Here is an 18537-nt window from a genome sequence, read left to right on the forward strand (position 1 = left end):
GGAGAGTCGTGGTGGCTGGGATGTGGATTGGCTTCGGCACAGAGGCAGTAGCTGATGTGGAGGCGATGGTGTGTGAAATTGTCCAGGAAGAAGGTGGAGAGTTGGGGAGAGGCCGGGGACCGGGCCTGTGGGCCTTCTCACTTCTTGGGGCCTGTGTATAAGAGTTGGGATGGCTGTAAAACTGGATCCCACGAAGGAGACCGGAGTCAGGCAAAGAGAGAACCTCAAGGAAGGACGGCTGATCATGTGGGAGGCACTGTGGCAGTCACGAAGAGATGGACTGGGAACACTGCAATAAGCCACTGGCTTTGTGTACTGGTGAAAAGGCCGCGGGGGCGAGTGTTCATGTGGTTTGGCTCTCCTCTAAATGATGGTACACGCAGGTGGCAGAGCCCCTGTGTGTTTGGCTTCGCTTGAGGGGCTGGCACAGATTCCCTGGCTAAGAACCCGACAGTTGAAGGTGGCCTGTCCTTTGACATGCCACTGTGTACTCCCTGTGCTTTGCCTGCGCTTGGCCACGGCTGAGCTGTTACCATTTGTTCTGAGCTGGCTCACCCTGCCCTGCTCCCTGGGCAGCTTAGAACACCACGGCCATTTTCTGCTCAATGAGCTTCACTGGCTGGAGCTCTGAAGTCGGCCTCAGCCGCTTCAACCCTGAGGTTGTTTGAACACCAGCCAGCTTCCCACTGAGGTTTGGGTGGCTCCTCAGCTGCGGCTGAAAGCGGGGAAGCTCACTTTGGGGGTAGGGATGGAGTCTGGGACGAAAACTGTGCAGTGTCGCAGGGCTGCACATTTTTATCCACAGTGCAAATCCAGCTGGTCGCTCCCCCGGTTTGTCTCTGAAGCGTTATCTGGTATTTATAGAGGATGGGACCGAGGGCCAAGAGCTCAGAATGGAAATTCCTGAGCCTGGAGCAACTGGCTCCTGGCTTTCCCTCGCCCGGAGTTCAGCTAAGGTTTTCTCTTGAGAACTTTGAAGCGCTGAGAAATTTGAAGAGGCACAATTGGGGGACGTGAAAACACACACTGGCTGTCTTTCTCTCGGCACGGACGCCTTGTGTGTTTTTTAGAGTTGATGGCAAGGAGGTGGGTGAAGGGCAAAGAGAATGGATCCGTGGGGGGACCCGAGGAGCAGCTGCAGTGCCCGGCTCTGTGGGGGTGATGGTCATTGTCTCCTGTTCCCGCAGCCTGTAGGGCTCCTGCTTCTGAAATACGTGCCCATGCTAACCTACTGGGCAGAAACCAGAGTCGGTGCCTGTCGTTGACACAGACCTTCCAGCTGCAGGGAAAAGGAACTGTGAGATAGCTGACATTTAGAAAGACAGCTGGAATGGGCGAGATATCGACTGACACATTCATTAAATGTCACCACTTTTGTCTCTCGTCAATGTTCAGTGCTTACGCTATTCTAAATTAATTACACAGCCACTTGATTAATTCCTCCCACCCCCGCCCGCTCCTCCCCACCCTCTCCAGGTTCAAGAGCAGCACAGTGGCTGATTCCCTTTGTTCTCGGTTACCCGGCTGTGAACGGCGAGCGGGCCTTCAAGGAAAGAGGACACTGTCCAGGCGGGCATGCTGTGACATGCTCTCAGGGCGCAGATCAGAGGCTGAGCCTCGCCACTGCCATCAAAGTGATGACACCCTGTTTTACAGATGACCGGAATGAGGCTCAGAGAGGTTATCTGATCTGCCCAGGGTAGACTGGGGAAGCCTGGGCAACCAAGACAATTAACCAGTCCCTGGCTCTAGGCTCTGGATTTTCCAGATGTATTGATGTTGAAGAGATGGCTCCATCTTCACCTAGCCAGTGTGGCAGGAAATGGCATGCATGTCAGGTGGCCCCTGGGACTAAGAGCCTGGAGAGTGCAACCCCCAACCTTACTGCCAGGGAGAGAGTGAGCCAAGGGCAACCGGGCACCTACAGGCTCAAAACCAGCAGGCAGAGGGAGGACTCTTGCCTGGTAGTCACACATGTTTGAACCATTTGAGAAAGTTGCCTGTCATTTAAGGAAGACAGTGTCTGAAGCCTGTCTAGTTCTTTGATTTCACAAACCATTTCAACTGCGGTGTGTCATTGCCAGTCACTTCTCCAGGGAGATGAAAGACTGTGATACAAAGGGCCGTAGCCCTTTCAACTGTGATTAGCTAGTCGTCTGTCATCTCAGGAATTCACATTCCCCCAAAACACTCAGAATTTCTAGCCACAGGGGTTCATTCCTGGTTGCCCAGCCCGAGGGTCCCCACAGACCTGGCTCCGCACAGGCTGCAGGTAAAACTGCAGAGAAGACGAGAAATGCTCCGGGTCTCAGGATGCCCGAGGCGCCTGCCCACGTCGGTGCTCCGTGTCTCTCTGCATAATCCCCGGTGTCTCACCAAACTTCCCAATCCCCAGGGAAAAAAGAATCACCTCAGGCAAAAGAGTCGCATATCTGCCCCCCCACCCCCCAGGGCTAATTTACTGCCAGTTAGTCTTCCTCAGCCGAGGTGTCTGCAAGAGGCGACACAAGAAGGCAGGAGAGCCGAGCTAGCCTGGGCGAGTGTCTGAGTTTGCAGACGCTCTGGTCTGCGGTCTGCCCTCTCCAGAGGCAGAAGCCAGGCCGGCAAGGGAGGGAGGAGGGGCGGCAGGTCCATTTCCAGGGGACGCAGCTGGCAGAACTAGGCAGGAGGCCGTGTATGGCCTGGTGGGGTGGGGTTCAGGGTGGGGGAAAGGAGTGCCCCTCGGGCAGAAGCCCAGTGTTCTGCCTGGCTGACCAGTGCAAGCCAGGTGGCAGCTGTGCTCCAGGTTCATGTTCCCCCTGGATGCAGGGTACTTGGCAGCCCTGGCAATTCCTCAGCTCTGGGCCTTCACCTGTGTGGACCCCTTAGGCTGGCATGCGTGCCCTCCTCACAAAGGCCTAGCTCAGATGCCCCTTCTTTCTCGGAGCTGCCACTCACCTGCCCAGCCGGGATGCTCTCTTGGGGACTTCCGGAGCCTTGTTTCGCCTCTCTCACTGCACTAAAGCACCTTCCACCTTAGGCTACTTACTTGTATTGCCAGCTTACTAGACTGAAAGCTTTCTGTGGGCAAGATTCAAGCCTGAGGCTCGCACAGCTGTGTGGCCCAATAGACAGTCCTTGATTTCATCACACAATAAATAAAATACAGTTTCCCTTTATTAGTTTCTCTGAATCAGCCACTCAGTAGCTGTTGCCCTCCCAGGAGTCTGCGAAGTTCACTACAGGTTTTCCCACGGGCTGCTAACCAAATAGCCCCAGTTCTTCCTCCCCTGCGTGCTTGAACCCCTTATGTTGAGAGGCCACACAAGTAGCTCTGGGCAATGCACTGTCAAAGAAAGTGACATGTGTACCTTCCTGGCCAGAGCATCGAGGCCACTGTGACACCCGTCTGAGCTCTTTTCCCTCGGACGTGGCAATTAGCAGCGTGTGAGATGTTGGCTGCTGTGTGGTTCTGAGTTCCCCTGGATAAATCCGTGAGCAGACACCACCTCCCCCCACACCTTCGATGGACATCTAGCATGAATGACAAATAAGTCTTTGTTGTCTTTAGCCACTGAAACCTGAAGGCTGGTATTGCTGCGTGACCCAGCCCTGCCAGCCTGCACATTTACTCCTTGAGTGGATCAGCTCTAGATCCACATCACTGGTGCTGCTGGTGGGTGACCTGGTGGGGAGGTGGAAACGAGGGGAAGCGAGGTCTCTGGGCAGCAGAGTGCTTCTCTCAGCAGCTTAGCTCCCTTGGTGGCATCGGGTGGCGCCTTCCCTCTCCTAAGCACTGCTTCTAAATTAACTAAGAGCTAGGGGTGAGCAGAGACGATATTCAACCAAGTTAGAATACTCTTTTTAAATCTCCCAGTCTGCAATCAGATCTTCCTATTGCTCCGCCACGCTGTGTTTTATGAAAATTAGCAGGATCCCTCCCCAGGTGGGCAAAGCATCGCACTTTCCAGATTGAGCATGTGACCCACTTGCCTAGAGGAGCTTCGGCATCTGGAGGGTGTGCTGAGGGAGCGGAGCAGCTGAGGAACCAGCCCCGCCCGTGCCTCGCGTGCTCCGTGAGCCCCGAGCCTGGCAAACACAGGTGGCTCCAGATGCACGGGCCACGCAGGTGTCCCTTGGGCAGGATAAAAACAAGCCGGCCCTCTTGCTGTACCTCCGATGGGAGGGACGTGGTTGCCTACGTGGAAGAAAGACTAAAAATAAAAGCTTTACGGTGTCCTGTGTGCGTGCTGACTGATAAGCCTCGGGAATGCACAGTGACAGGGAAATGGGCAGGAGACAGAGGTTTAATTGAATAAAAACTCCAGGCTGTGACAGGGTAGGGCAATGCGAAGCAGTAGTTAACAACATAATTTTTAAAATGACGATGCAATTAACATCCCGAGTATGTGGGGGGTGGGGGGGAGGGGAGGCATGTTTCAGCCCAGAAACACTGCCAAGTAAAGGAGAGGGAGCTCTTCGTTTTTAAAGGAAATGTCTTTGCACAAGGCCCTGATTGCCACAACGTCAGCAAAGCTCACAAGAGCCCCCCAAGAGGTTGCTCCTGGCGGAGGAAACTAACAAACGAATCAACCTCGTGTTTTATTTTATCCAGAAACTTGTAATTCATTTTATTCTCATCTGTGGGGGAGAGATATTGGGTTAGATGATGAAGCTGGCAGACGTTCAGGTTTCATTCAGGCTTCCGGTTGAGAACCAGTCTCCTCCAAGGACCCTGGAAGCCTCCCTGGGGTGGGCTCCTGGCCTGTGGGGATTTACCAGCTTACCCGGAGTGCATGGGTCAGGCTGGTGTGGGGGCTGACCACAGGCTGCTCAGGAAATGATTTTCCAAAACCATGTGTGAGAGAGACAGCTGCCTGGGCGGAAGAGGCGTGTCTGAGAGTAGCAATTAGTCCAAGTTTCACGCCGATCACACTCCCTTCTCCACAAGGTGAGCGTGGTTGTCTCACCTGCCTACATACGAGTTTTAGATGACGGACAGCTGGACGTGCATGTGTTTGAGCTCCTAATTTCTGGGCTCCTTATGACCCAGAGAACTCAAGTGTCCCCTTCTTAGTTGCAGGACCCACAGCGTCTGCTCAGTGACTGACATGGCCCTCTTGACGGGGTCAGGCCAGAAAAAGGAATGTTATGGCTTCATGTGAGTCATGTCATGACCTTGGGTTTTTTCCTCTCACTCTCAAGAGAACATCCCGCTGCAGGGCTGCCTTACTAGGAAAGCCTGTCTATCCATCACAAGACATTTGGGGAGACGACTTATTTTTATACCAATGACTCAACTGTCCCTAGCCTAAGGCTCAGTACAATGGGGAGTTGAGGTTTATCTACATTTACTTCTCTAAGCTTAAAACTTCTTGTGCTATAATATCCTGTTACCTCATGCCCAAGCTGGTCATATTTAGGACTAGAAGGCACTACCCAAAGGTATATCATCAGAGGAACCCGGTCACTTGGCTTAAAATGAGGGTTACTTTATTGAGTTGTGGCTCCTAAAGCATGTGACATAGGTAAAGAATCAGACACAGGTGTGAGTAGCCTGTACATCCTTGACCTTCTGTCGTTGAAGGAGGGGGTTCTTCAGCGGACCTGCCTCTTGGAAGTCACGCGCAGGTCTCTGGGAACTGGCAACGTCTAAGCACAAGTTCAAGTGGACACTCACCTCCACGCATTAACCAAGGCTATACCGACCGATCTGAGCAAGTCAACCTAGTTACTGGGGGTTGGCGGGAAGGCCAACTCAACAGAAATGTACTACGAAAATACAGAATAAATATTTGTTTTCCTAAACCGAATTTGGCCTAAGGTAGAAATCTAAAGGGAAAAAATAATCTTCATTACCACTGAAACAAACAAGCACAGAAGTACTTCATAGTTTATAGAACTAAAGTTTGAGATGAACATTGTCCCAGAGTCAAGGAGGCTGCAACAGGCTTAAGCTGACTTGGCTTCGATCAAGAAGATCTTCTTCATAGAAAGATGGGCTCCAGCTATTACTTGGATGTCAAACCTCCCCATTCAGAAAAAGGACATTTCGCCTCGGTTTTTCTTTGATCTGTGTAGGCATTTTAAACAGCTGCTCAATCCTTCGTGGAATTATAAAGCCATGTATAAATAATGCAGAAATCACCCCAGAACACACATACCTCCTTTACAAGGGAGGTTATTTTCGAGACCAAAGATCCTGTTTTCAAACAAATGTGGTCATTAACTGCGGGGCGCAAGAAAACACACGGCATGTTTAGTTTCAGCAGAGTCATTCCTAAAGAAAGCGACTAAGCTCCCATGAGGAATGGAGACATTTTCAAATCATGAATGAAGTCAATGGGGAAGGGGAGCGAGGAGCCCTGCACGGCCAGCTGAAGGGCACATCGCAGGGCACTCAGGATTTCCACGTGGGACCAGGAGTCCCCATCTCGGCTTATGTCACGTAGCGAAGAGCTTCAGAGAGTCATACCCAGCCTCGTAAAGGCTCCTGCATGGACTGGCACCTGCAGGCCACTGAGGAAGCGGCCACAGCTCCATCCCACTTCATTCTCCTCTGGGGAGTGGAGCTTGGTGGAGACACAAAATTTCAGAAATTCAAACCACCTTCCCCCCACAGACGACTATTTTACACTGTATTTTACTGAGCCAGCTTCTGGGCTCTCCACTCTTTGTTTTTTTACCTTCCTTTCTTGACAGCAGATCCATGGAAAGTGAAAACCACAAAAAAACATCACCTTGGGAGACAGAAAAGACTAAGACAGGTCTGACGGCAGGACAAGTGTCCCGGCCTGGACCTACACGGGGGCAGGTGGGGCTGCCGTGAGCGGGTGCGCCCCGGCCCAGGACCGCACAGCGCTGTTTAGACGGTTGAACAGGTGCAAAGAGAACGGGGCCGAGTCCCGCCTGTGTCGCTCGGCCGGCTGTGCAGCTCATGGTGTTGGAGGTGGCTTCGGAGAGGGACACGAGCTCTCGCTGTCGAAGCTGGCGGCTCGGCCCTCCCACTGCGGGAAGGAGGAGAAGCCGGTTATTGATCGCCAAGGGAATTAACAGTTCCACTTGCAGAGCTGGTCTGGCCCATGCACTGAATTCACCCTTGTAAGCTTCCTGGAGTTTCGCTGTCAGCCATGCAAAAAATGTAAGGAAACAGCTTCAGGGCTTCTAGGTGGGAATACCTGATTTTACAAAAAGACCTACTGCAGGGAGACCGAAAGCCTTCTTCAGAGTGTGCGTGTGTGTGTGTGTGTGTGTGTGCATGTGTGTGTGTGTTAATGAGGTGCGGTGGCTGGGCCGCCTCCGAGTGCTTCAGCCATTTCTCACACCGAAAATCAGATTATGTTAGCGAAAGGGGCAGTCGGCAGAGTATGTGCTCACTGCCAAGAGCCCGATCATGAATTATTAGCAATCTGTCTGGGAGCTGTTAGTACAGTTAAAAACCTGATATTGCTTTAACTCTGGGTGTTCTTCGGTCTTAATGCTTCCTAGGGGCATCCACTCTCGACTCGTGAAGAGGTAGGAGGTGGAGGCGACAGCAGCCCCTTCCCCTTTCGGGCGCCCACCTTCGTTCTCTTTGGCTCTCTTGGCTCGGGGTTGCCTCCTCTCGGCCAGACCCTAACCCCTCTGGGAAAGTGGGTGATGTCTCGCACAATGGGGTGAAGGGGAGGGCTGAGGATGGGTGGACATGCGCTTGAGCTATTTAACACTTGTTGAAATGGAAAAGCCAGTCAGTCGTAGCTAGAGCAGTTTTCTGGGCAAGGAGCTGACCCTGCGAATGTTCTTGACCTGTCTGGGGGCTGTAAGCTTCAAAGGGAGACGGCCCCGGCCTTTATGTGAGCCGAGGAGACCCAATGCTCTACCAGGTGCCACCGGACAAGGCTCTGGAGAGAGGTCACCTCCATGCTCCCGTTCTAAGGAAAGCCTCTGCCATCCCCCAGGCTCAGCTCCTCATGGCCCCTTAGTACTTCCCGTCCAGGTTGACCTGCAACTTTGCAGCTAACCACAGGCTGGACAATGACACACTGACCACCACCATCACGTCACCCAGAGCTGAGCAATCTTAGCAGGCCAGACCCGGAGGCAGGCCTGGGGGATCATCCAGTCTAACTCTGTCATTCTTGAAGATAAGAAAATAAAGACACAGAGAAGTGAAGACACAGTTAGCTCGGGGCAGAGCCAGGATCCAAAGACAGGTCTCCTAACTCCCAACTCGGCGCTCCTTCCACGCCATCATGGCATCTGGCCGCACCAGGGAGAGGAGACAGGAAATGTAGCAAGACACCTGACCTCGTAGGGTCCACACCAGGTACTTACTCCTAACTCCAGTGGCAGCCTCTCAGCTCGCAGCATCCACGTGAATGCACTCACAACCGGGGGGTTCCCTGGTGAAATATTTATTGTAGATCAATACATGCCTGTTTGTTGAGCCCACTGTGACTTCTGACTCCAGTGTTTCTTAACCAAAAGGTGACATGAGATGATTACTAAGGCTTTCATTTAACAGACTTTTATTTTATTTTAATGTTTTTATTGATTTTAGAGAGAAGGGAAGGGAGAGCGATAGAGAGAGAAACATCGATCGGCTGCCTCCTGCACGCCCCCTACTGGGGATCAAGCCCACAACCCGGGCATGTGCCCTGACTGGGACTTGAACCGGGGACCCCTTGGTTCATGGGTCAATGCTCAACCGCTGAGCCACTCCAGCCAGGCATAGTCCTTCATTTTAGAAGTTCTACTTTTTTTGTTATGACCGTTAATGTTGGTAAAGGCACGTTGTAATTACTGGCTCCTCCCCTGGGCTCCCACGCCTCCTAAACAACCTGACTGATGGGCCAGCTCAGAGGAGAAAAAATGAAATTGCTACAGAGAGTGCCTGTTTTCCTTATATAACAGCCCAGAGAGAAGGCACACGGAGTATAATTACTTATCCAGGGCACATGAAGAAGGCACATGGGCTCCCCTGCCAATCCCTGATTTTCCCTGTGACAGTAAACAAAGAGGAGGTGGGTTCGTGGACAGTGGGCAGGCAAATGGTTCCAGGAGGCTTATCTTGGCTGTGACCTGGCGGAGACCTGGTCCCCGCACACAGAAGATGATGGTTCCCGGGTGGCTGCATTCCAGGAAGACCTTGCATCGTTCTGAAACGGGTCACGTACCAACAGAGATCTAAACTCTCTGGCAGATGACCTGAACCTGGCCCTTCAAAACAAAACCCCTTGGAGAAGGTTGCCGGCCAGCCCGGGGCTCTGTACGTGGCGACAGTGACAACATGCAGACAGGGAAGGGGGCACAGTCGCTGCCAGGGAAGGATGCAAGCTGTGGCTTAATCAATTTGTATTCATGAAGAAGAAAAAAATCCCAGCAGGGAAAAAAATACCTTTCCGTTAATTTGCTCCCCTAGACCTTATTTAAAAACTCCAAACAAGCGAGCAAGCAGGGTGCCCTCTACTCGTTAATAAAAAGAGAAATGATCACAGCACTTGAAACTCCGCTAAGGCAGGTACGATATAAATACCGAGTGCTTTACGGGTTCGGTGCCATTTATCTTCCCGGGAGCCGGGGAGTGAGATTTCTTCCTGTATTACACACGCGGGAGAAGCCAGGCCCAGGAGCGGGGCTCTCGCTCAGTGTCCGGACCAGGGCGGAAAATACTGCGGGACGGAGCTCTAAGGACGCTGGAGATAAACGCTCGAGTGCATGCATCACAAGAACACAAAGGATGTTTACTTAATATGAGCCCGTGGGCTTTTTGATGCATGTTTATAAAGATCCTTAGACTGTGGATGCCCAAGTGTAGATATCAATTTTATACACACTTGTACAGATGAAATCCTAGGTTGTCAAGACGAATGTCATTTTTAGCTTCTTCATACAGAGAACCAGTCAGCTGAGCAGAAGATGGCAGGATAGTGAGTGGGGGAGGGGGCGGTCTCGGGAACTTGGTTTGTGAGGTCAAGAAAAAAGTAAAACCCCAAGGATATAAATCAATTTATTCTCTTTTCGTTTTTCCACATACCATTACTTTCCCTTTACTGTCTCATCAAATATTCATTTTCAAGGGCTTTATCTTTCTTTTGTAGTCTGAATGAGCGAGCTGGGCTCACTAAAGACGGGATTTGGAATCAATTATTTGGCTTAATTAGGTTGCATTTATCGCGAAGAAGAGGGATTCTGGGCTGTACCACCTCCACGCTGCCCTGCACCCACCCCCAACCCCAGCCTGGCCGGCTACTTCCAGTTTGTGTGGGCAGCCCAGCCAGGTAACAGTGATGGGTTATTGCGGATTGAAGGTTAGAAAGGGGGTGCAAGATGCCGACTCCCCCGGCCAGTCATCATGCAGGGTCAGCGTTGCCTAGGAAAACAGACCTGGAGGAGCCTACCCCTCATTTACCAGCCAGGAAACTGAAGACCAGAGCAGGAACCATGAGTTGCCTGAGCCCCACAGCCCATCAGAGGCCTCTTAGCTCCCATTCCATGCCCACCCCTAAGCCATCCTGAGCGGTTTACTATATTCCCTCCTTAAATATAGCCAGCGGATTTGTAAAAGGGGAGGGGCACAGCACCAATGAGGTGCCAGATGCTGTCGTCTAGAGTCCTACTCAGTAGCTGCCTTCTTGTAGGTGGAGGCTGGTCGTGGAATCTCACCCACACTCTCCAGAAAGAACCTTCTGGAAAAGAGGGGACGGAGGCTTCCCTGGGGGCCGGAGAGCCGAGGGATTGGCCCCGCCCATTAAAGTTTCACAGCTGCCAGCGCAAGACAGAACCGAAGACCTCAGATGGACAGGAACTTCGAGCCTATGCCTTGTTCCTTCTTGCTGGCCCCAAAGGCCGCAGGGAGGGAGCTTTGCAGGGCACACGCCTAACTGGGGAGGTAAATCAATAGCCTGGCTCCCTAGAGGCCTCTCTCCCACAGGATTCCATGTGAGAAAAAGCAGGCCCGGGACCACCAAGGCGATAAATCTCAGGATCTTACATTGATGGAGGCTGGTGCGGGTGGGGCAGAGTAAATGTCACTGGAGGGGACATTTTCCTTGCAGTTGAGAGAGAAATGACAGACTCAAGGTTATACAGCAAGTCAGGAGGGGCCAAGACTAAAGCCCGAGTCTCGGGAGCCCCGGGCAGTGCCCTGTCCACTCCTCTCTGTTAGATCCTCCAGGAAGTGTGACACCTTAAAGCCGAGCTCGTGAGAACCAGCGTTCATTAGAGCGGCTCTGCTCTCTGGCTGTCTCCGTCTGCACAGTGAAAACTGCCTGACTACCTGGCTGGAGCCTCAGGGAACTTGCTGCCCCAACAGGGGTGGGATTTCTTGCCAAGTTCTGATCTCACCCCCGTGGGGCTTGCTCCTCAGGGGCTGCCTTGGCCCAGGGGCTTGGTGGACGCATTCGGGGCTGCTGGGAAGGCCCCCTCCAAGTTTTTACTTTCCAACTACAACTCAGTGTTGCTTTCAACTTGCTCCACATCAGAAGCCTTTGTCAGGCAGCTTCCCGTGGTCTTCCTCCTTTCCTCCCTGCAGGTCACACTGGGGAGAAGCACGTGGCCCCCACGCCCCCCCCAGGGAAGGACCCACGAAGGCGAGGCCTCGCAGCAGCCACGGCCATTCTCCAGCGCGCGCTGCCATGCAGCAAGCATGCCAAGGGCCGAGTGCGACCTCACCCACCTCTTTGAAGGATTTCTTTACCTCCACCAAGGAGTGCCAGTGCGCGATGGGCTTCCGCGGGTACGCCAGCATCTCGTTCCAGTGGTCCCTGCCCAGGCCTTCCGCGTTGATCCCCACACGACAGACTCCTATGATCTCATTGTGGCCGACTCTGGGGGGGGGACAAAGTGCCCAGCGTTGGGGACCAGACATGCTCTCAGACAGGAGGGGCCTGGGGTCGGGACTCTGCCGGGCAGATCTAACTCAGAACACCGAGCTCTGAAAATAGATGCTCCGCAGGCCCGCAGGGTGCCAGCAACGGTGATGCTTTGCCCCGCCTCCTTGGGTGGACACTGGGCACAGATGAGCAAAAGGTTATACGCTCGTTTGGGGTCTCAGGAAGTGGTGGGCGGATGGCCTTACTTTGGGGAGTTTAGGTCTCTTCCCTCATTTGATTCGGCTCACATATCACACCCACGTGTGAGATGCGTATCAGCATCTGGAAATAAATCAACCTGCTCTGAGCACCGTTCCTCCATACCCCCAGCGGCTGCGATGTGATTTACTCACTCAGCAAGAACATTAATCATCACTCAACTATGTTCACCAAGCACCTACTACGCCCAAGAACTTGGGCAAAACATCCTGGCTTGAGGCTTTACTGCATGGTTTCCTACTCCCTCAGCTGAAGTGACGAGTGGAGAGAGGAGTTCCACTAGCTAGAGGAGTCAGAAAATAGTTTTGAGCCAGCTGGATGGAAGAGCAGAATTTGGATCAGTGGAAGAAGAGAAAGATCTCCAATAAAGGAGAAATCGAGGGTGGACATGCTGAGTCCAGATTCAGGAAGGCCTGGGGAGTCCAAGGGGGGAGTCTGGACAATAGGAGCCACTGATGGTTCTTGAGAGCAGTGGGTCGAGGAAGAAAGTGGTCTCTTATTAAGAAGGCGTGCCTTCCATATGTTGTCTGGATGGAGGCAGGGAGCGATGGAGGCTGCACAGCTGTCCCTAAGCGGGAGTGGTAGCAGCAGCAGAAATGGAGAGGATAGCCCGGCCGGCGTGGCTCAGCGGCTGAGCATCGGCCTAGGATCCAGGCGATCGGGGTTCGATTCCCGGTCAGGGCACATGCCCGGGTTGCGAGCTCCATCCCAAGCAGGGGGCGTGCAGGAGGCAGCCGATCAATGACTTTCATTGATGTTTCTATCTCTCTCCCTTCCTCTCTCTGAAATCAATAAAGATATATTTAAAAATAAAGTCCATGTTATTAAAAAGAAAGAAATGGAGAAGATAGAGAGGCCTTTTAAAGGACAGTGACGGGACTCGGTGCCAGATGGAGGACTGGGGTAGTCAGGACTGAATTCAGGGGAATCCATGGGCGGGGCTGCCCTGATGGAAATGGAGCAGCTGCGAAGCGAAGCCTGAGCTTCTGCTTTGGGGAATCCACGCTCTTGCTCAAACCCCGGCACTTCGTGAGTACGGCCAGACCCCAGGCCAGCGGACACCTGAGCCGTGAACCACGAGGTCCAAGGTCAAGGAGCCCCGCGCTGCACGGGAGACGCGGGGAATCGTGTCCCTCCAGGACCGGTACCTACCGGTCATAGTCCATGACAGAGATGAGCAGGCTGACTTGGTCCATGTTCTCGGGCGGAATGTCAAAGATGATGGCCTCGTTGTAGACGGGGTTGAGCGTGTTCTTCTTTATGGTGGTTTTCTTCTTCTTCAGTCTCCGCCCATCGCAGAGCAGGGACACTTTGACGTAGGGATCTGTGCCAACGGGGTGGGGGGGGAGAGGGGAGGGGGGGTGTTAACAGATGTCCTCCAGCACCACTTTCGGCCGAGGGGCAGAAGCCCTACTACATCTACTGTGGCTCATCAGACGCTACCAGTGGGCGTGAAAACAATGAAGCCCCCTTGAACCGATGTGGCCCACCCGTCTCTGAGGACACGCCGGGCTCATAAACCTCAGATTCCTGGGAGGGTGCGTCATGAGCCCGCACCAATGGGAGGCTGGCCCCAAATCACACAGGACACCTGCCCGTGGGCATGCGGTTGATGCCCTAAATCTTGGCTCCAAAGGGTGGTGAGGCTGAACGAAGGCATTCGAGTCCTTGCACCTCGCTGAGTCCTTTCCTTGGGGGGGTTTTGTCAGCTTTATCAACCGAAGAATAAGGGGGGTAAAAATAGAACTCGATGAAGCCCGGAGAGGAGCAACGAGTCAGAGTAAATGGACAGTGACAACCACAATACTGCCCATATCCTCCACGCCTGACAAAGGATTAGGGGTCCCGTTGTCTCAAGAAGCTCATTTCCGTTCTAGCATCCAGAAGGGGAGTAGTAGCCCCTCTCTCTGCTTCCCCCAAAGCTGTTTCCTGCCACTTCTGGGCAGCGGTGGGGGAGGGAGCTGTGGCTGGAGGGGGGGGGGCGGGGAGCGAGGCGGCCTCCTGACGTTCAGGGCAGCCGGTTGACATTTCATTTCTCAGTGGGGTCTTGGATCCTCTCCATCCTGCCAGAAGACACCCTTTTACTGAACATCCATGGGCCTCCCGTCTTTGTCTCCCTAGTTTTCTGAATGGCTATTTCACGGTCATCTTTCTACCCTGAAATTTTCTACTCATCCAAGTGAAGTGACGCCTATTGTAGCTCATAACACAGGTGTCCCGGTCACCGTCATAATTGTTATTTATGCCGCACAGCTCAAGAAGCGGGAGGGCGGCTCGCAGGTAATAACAGCTTTGGAGGCGCTGATGTGCAGAGACACCTTCTTGCCCAGAAGCCAGGGCTCATGTGAATCCCCCAGGAGGTGGGGGCCAAGCAGCCGCTCCCACACTCCTCGATTCACAGGTGTAGGGCTCATCTCCCAGGCACCCAGGCACCCAGCAGGCCCTCACGATTCCTGGGCATCGTTTAGGTGGCAGCTGAGGCACACAGCTACGGGGGAGCTAGAGAGAGCTGTGACACCTGACCAGAAACTCCAAGCCTTGAAGGCATTTCCGAAGACACCCAGATGAGCCACTGCTCATGTGACAGTGGCAGGTGTGCCTTAACCATGGGGACGCTTGCGTTTACGAGGAACTGGGAGACTATCAGGTGTTTGATCAACCTGCTGTCCTTGATGACTCATTTGAAAGGGCCCTCTCCCAGGAGGACTTTCAGTAAAAAAGAAGGAGGCATTCTGAGAACTGCGGTGGGACAGCTTTTTGGTTTCTCAGGCTCTATCCCTATGGATATGCCCGGGACAGAATTCAGGTCCAAGCAGAGAGACAAGAAAGCTATCTCCCAGACCTGTCATTACTACGGCAACTCCGAAACTCCTGAAGGATGTACATTGCTTTGGAAAGTGTCCTCAGGCTGAGGCTGCCTCACCACCCGCCATACATTTCCACGGCAGATCCAACTTCCATATCACCAGGCTGGGAAAGAGCCACCTGTCAATGGGCCACCGAGCCAGTGCCTCATTACTGACTCTCAGCTTCCTCCTCCCTCTGTCCACTCCTAAGAGCTCTATCCAATTTATAAAATCCAGGGGTGCACCTCCCTTTTGGGAACCAACAACCTCACCAGTGTCCAAGAGGCTAAGCAGAGAGATGATTTTCCCTGGGGTTCTCTGAGGCCAAACTTTATGACTTCTGGTGGGATGCTGGCTCCAGAGGACTTTTGCGGTCCTTTCCTCTCTAACAGCCTGTGCTGTCCTATGTAGCTGAGGGTGGGGACACAAAGACCAGCAGGGTATTTCAGCCTCATTGTCACAAGAACCATCATGACTCGGCATTTAGCGTGTGCCAGGCGCTGAGCTGAGAGTTTCACATACATCATGTCATTAACATGGCACATCAACCTTATGAAATATTTATCATCATCACCATTTTACAGGTAGGGAAATTGAGATTTAGGGAGATGAAGAAACTTGCCTAAGGTTTGCACCCTGGCCTGTCTGACTCCAAAGCTCACATTTTTAACCACTGGGCTCAAAGTAGTACGGACCAGATGTGGCAGAGGTGGGGGGGTTACTCCCTCGCCGCCCCTTCCTGGCACGCTGATCCTTACATTTTGTATTATTTTCATTGTCATGGTTCCAGTAGATGGGCTTAGAGAGTTGATTCACAGTGAGTTTAGATCAAGGAGAACAGGACAGCCTTGGTTTTAGAGGCCAGCACCGTATAAATCAAGAACAGACAATAAATAAGCTCCATCCACTACCTCATCCAGTCCAACATCAAAGAAGACTAGGCTGAAGGTAACCTTCAAACTTATCCTCAAAGACAGCAGATCTAGTCTGAGAGGCCCTTGGCACGTATGCCACCATGCATCGGCCCCTGCCAAGGTTCCCCAGGCTGTAAGTTCATTCATTCATTCATTCATTCATTCATTCATTCATTCATTCATTCATTCAGTACATATTCATTCAGTGCTTCCTGTGTTCTCTGCACTGTTCCAGACACTTCATCACACCAGTGAACAAAACAGGCAGAAACCCCTGACAAAAAGAGGACCCCCAATTTCCAGAATCAAGCTGAGATTTAACACCAGGTTCCAAACCCAGGCGGGACAGAGGGGCGACTGTGAAAGCAAGGTTAGAACTAACTCAGCAGGAGAAAACTCTCTGGCCCCCAGCCTTCTGATGTGGAACAGCCTCGGCAGTTACCTCAGTGGCTTTGCCACCAGCACTCTCTCTGCCACACCGATTTAATTACACCAGAGAAGATAGTGTGGGGACTTGGGTAGCAAAATCCCATTTCCCTCGGCAGCCTTGAGAGTCCTCAGTGAATTTCTGTCACTGGTGTGCACTTATTTTGATATTAAAATGAAATTTACTTTGGCTGTGTTTTTGGAGGAACCTGACTATGTCGGAAAAGGTTCTTTACGCTCTTGCCCCTCTCCCAGAGTGGCAGTAGCTTCTGTGGAAGGAGAGGTCTGGGGGGACGCTAACTGGGGGAGCTTTCGGCCTGGAGGCCAGAGCGCTGGGCGGGGTGGGGTGGGGGGACTGTAGGAGCAGAGGCTCCGAGCGATTCAAAGCTGCAACAAAGACACAGTAGGTACTTGGGTGTTTCCCTGAAACCCCATTTCTCAGGACCTCTACCTCCTCTTCTTCAAACGGCATCAGGCTGCATCTGGGCCAGATGTTTTCAGCTGGACTGGCTCCTCTTTATGGCAACTGTGATGACGCTAAGGAGTTTTGCAGGAAATAAATAATAAAGGGATAAAAGGAATCTTCCATACACTCCCATCCAAGGCCAGCACGGAGGCTCCTCCCGGAGGCTTTAGGCTGGTGACCCCAGTCATCAGGGGAGCCCCTGGGGTGGGCTCCCGGGAAAGCAGCAGAGCTTTCCCTGCACGCGCCCTCCCGTGTGCAGCCCAGGCTGCTCCAGGCGCCTGCTCTTCGGGGAGGCTTTGCCCCATTTCACTTCTAGGGCTAATTTGAGCCAGGGGTGGGAGGAGGCTCCTGGGACTCAAGCTACTCCTCTGTGATACTAAAACTCAAACACCATCTCCGACTTGCAGACTCGTGGCAAAGGGGCAAACCACCAGCCCCACGTCTGGCCTGCAGTCTCTACAGCTGCCCCCAAACGGCATTTCCTTGGTGGCTAGAATGGAACTTATTTTTTCCTGTGGTTCCCAGCAGCTCTCCTGGTGCTGAGGCTGAGGCCGGGAGCCAAATGCACTTTGCTTTTCCGTGACTTTGCTCCTCTGACTGGGTCTGCAGGGCTGCCGTAGGCCGCGTGGACCTACAAACACACACTCAGACTCGACATACCCTGTGAAGTCCTGCACCCCGCAGAAACCAGAAAGGTTTTCCCTAATTGTTTCTCCTATTGTCTCCCTCCGCGAAGAGACAGAATGTTGGTAACAGCTCATATATGCTGAGTGATGATTATGTGTCTGGCACAATGCTAAGCATTTATGTGAATTAGCTCGTTTATCCTTAAAGGAACCTTGTAAGTTATTTTTTCAGATTAGGAAACCAGCGCATTACAGAGCAAGAAAGTGGCTGATCAGGGATTTGAATCCTCCAGAACTGCTGCTTCTTTTCTACGAATACTGACAATTCTTCCCCCTTCTCTTGCCCAATCCTAATGCCCGGGATGCGGGGAGGCCGTGTGCAGGCCACTGGGTGGGAGAGGTACCTGAATAGCCTGTGATGTCCATCGCCTTGAGGTTCCGACACTTGATCACTGTGAGGGTGAGCCTGCCTGCTGTGGGCAGATAGCAGAGGGAGAACATGATCTCCCCCAAATCCACGCTTTCCTGCAAAGAAGCAGACAGGAGGTCAGATGAGGGAAGGCCACTCCCTGTGCAGCTGCTACAGGGCCCCCTCGGGCCTGGGGGGAGGCTCTTGGAGGCAGACAGGCATGTCCTTAAGACCCGAGGTCTGGCCTCCATGCTGGGGGTAGCTGGGTATAAATGGCAATGATAACAATGCTGCCTCTTCAGTAGAACTGGTCGCCTTCAATGTCCCCTCTCAGACTCTGGTCCTGTCCTCTCCCGCCTGCTTTGGCCTGCCCTGCCTGCCCTGCGTGAGCCCCTCGGCAGCAGCCTTCATACCACCAGCCCCTCTGTGGCCCAGCCCTACTCTCCTCCTGCTCACCTTTTCCAGTTACTGGCACCTTTAGTACTATCCCCCCATGCCTGGCCTGAGGTCATGACAGTGGCCTATACAAGAAACAATCGGCCAGCAGGTGTCTCCCCCTTGCCAACAGGGGTATTCCTGGCCCGCAAAGCAGTCATTCTTGTCAGTCCTTCAGTCTTGGCCAGGCCTCAGACCCTCTGCTGTGGTTGGGCCTCACTTGGCCCGATGGGAAGTCAGCTGCTCTTGGGTCAATGGATCAAAGGGGGTGTTGTCCCCCTGTGCATGCAGGCAGCAGAGGACCAGGTTATTCAACAAAGGGAAATAATAGTTGATTTTGAGTAAATAGAGAGATAGAGGCTAAG

The 18537-nt window shown here is 52.9% G+C and overlaps 1 protein-coding gene across 2 annotated transcripts in view; it reads right to left on the reverse strand.

Moving 5' to 3' along the window:
* Positions 1-5452: 5452 nt before the first annotated feature.
* Positions 5453-18537, reverse strand: part of SYT6 (synaptotagmin 6) — a gene marked incomplete at its 5' end in the record, with an annotated part of 44280 nt that continues 31195 nt past the window's right edge. The window contains 5 exons of one of the 2 annotated variants that reach the window (XR_013997750.1): positions 5453-6986; positions 8293-8360; positions 11636-11786; positions 13203-13374; positions 17733-17853. Coding sequence is in view for 1 of the 2 variants with exons in the window: in XM_081121922.1 (XP_080978048.1) it covers positions 6915-6986; positions 11636-11786; positions 13203-13374; positions 17733-17853 (516 nt within the window). The remainder of the gene's footprint in view (positions 6987-8292; positions 8361-11635; positions 11787-13202; positions 13375-17732; positions 17854-18537) is intronic. The other variant, XM_081121922.1, reaches the window with a different exon arrangement.

This window comes from Miniopterus schreibersii (assembly GCF_964146895.1).
Source record: "Miniopterus schreibersii genome assembly, chromosome: 19".
In the NCBI taxonomy this organism is placed as follows: domain Eukaryota; kingdom Metazoa; phylum Chordata; class Mammalia; order Chiroptera; family Miniopteridae; genus Miniopterus; species Miniopterus schreibersii.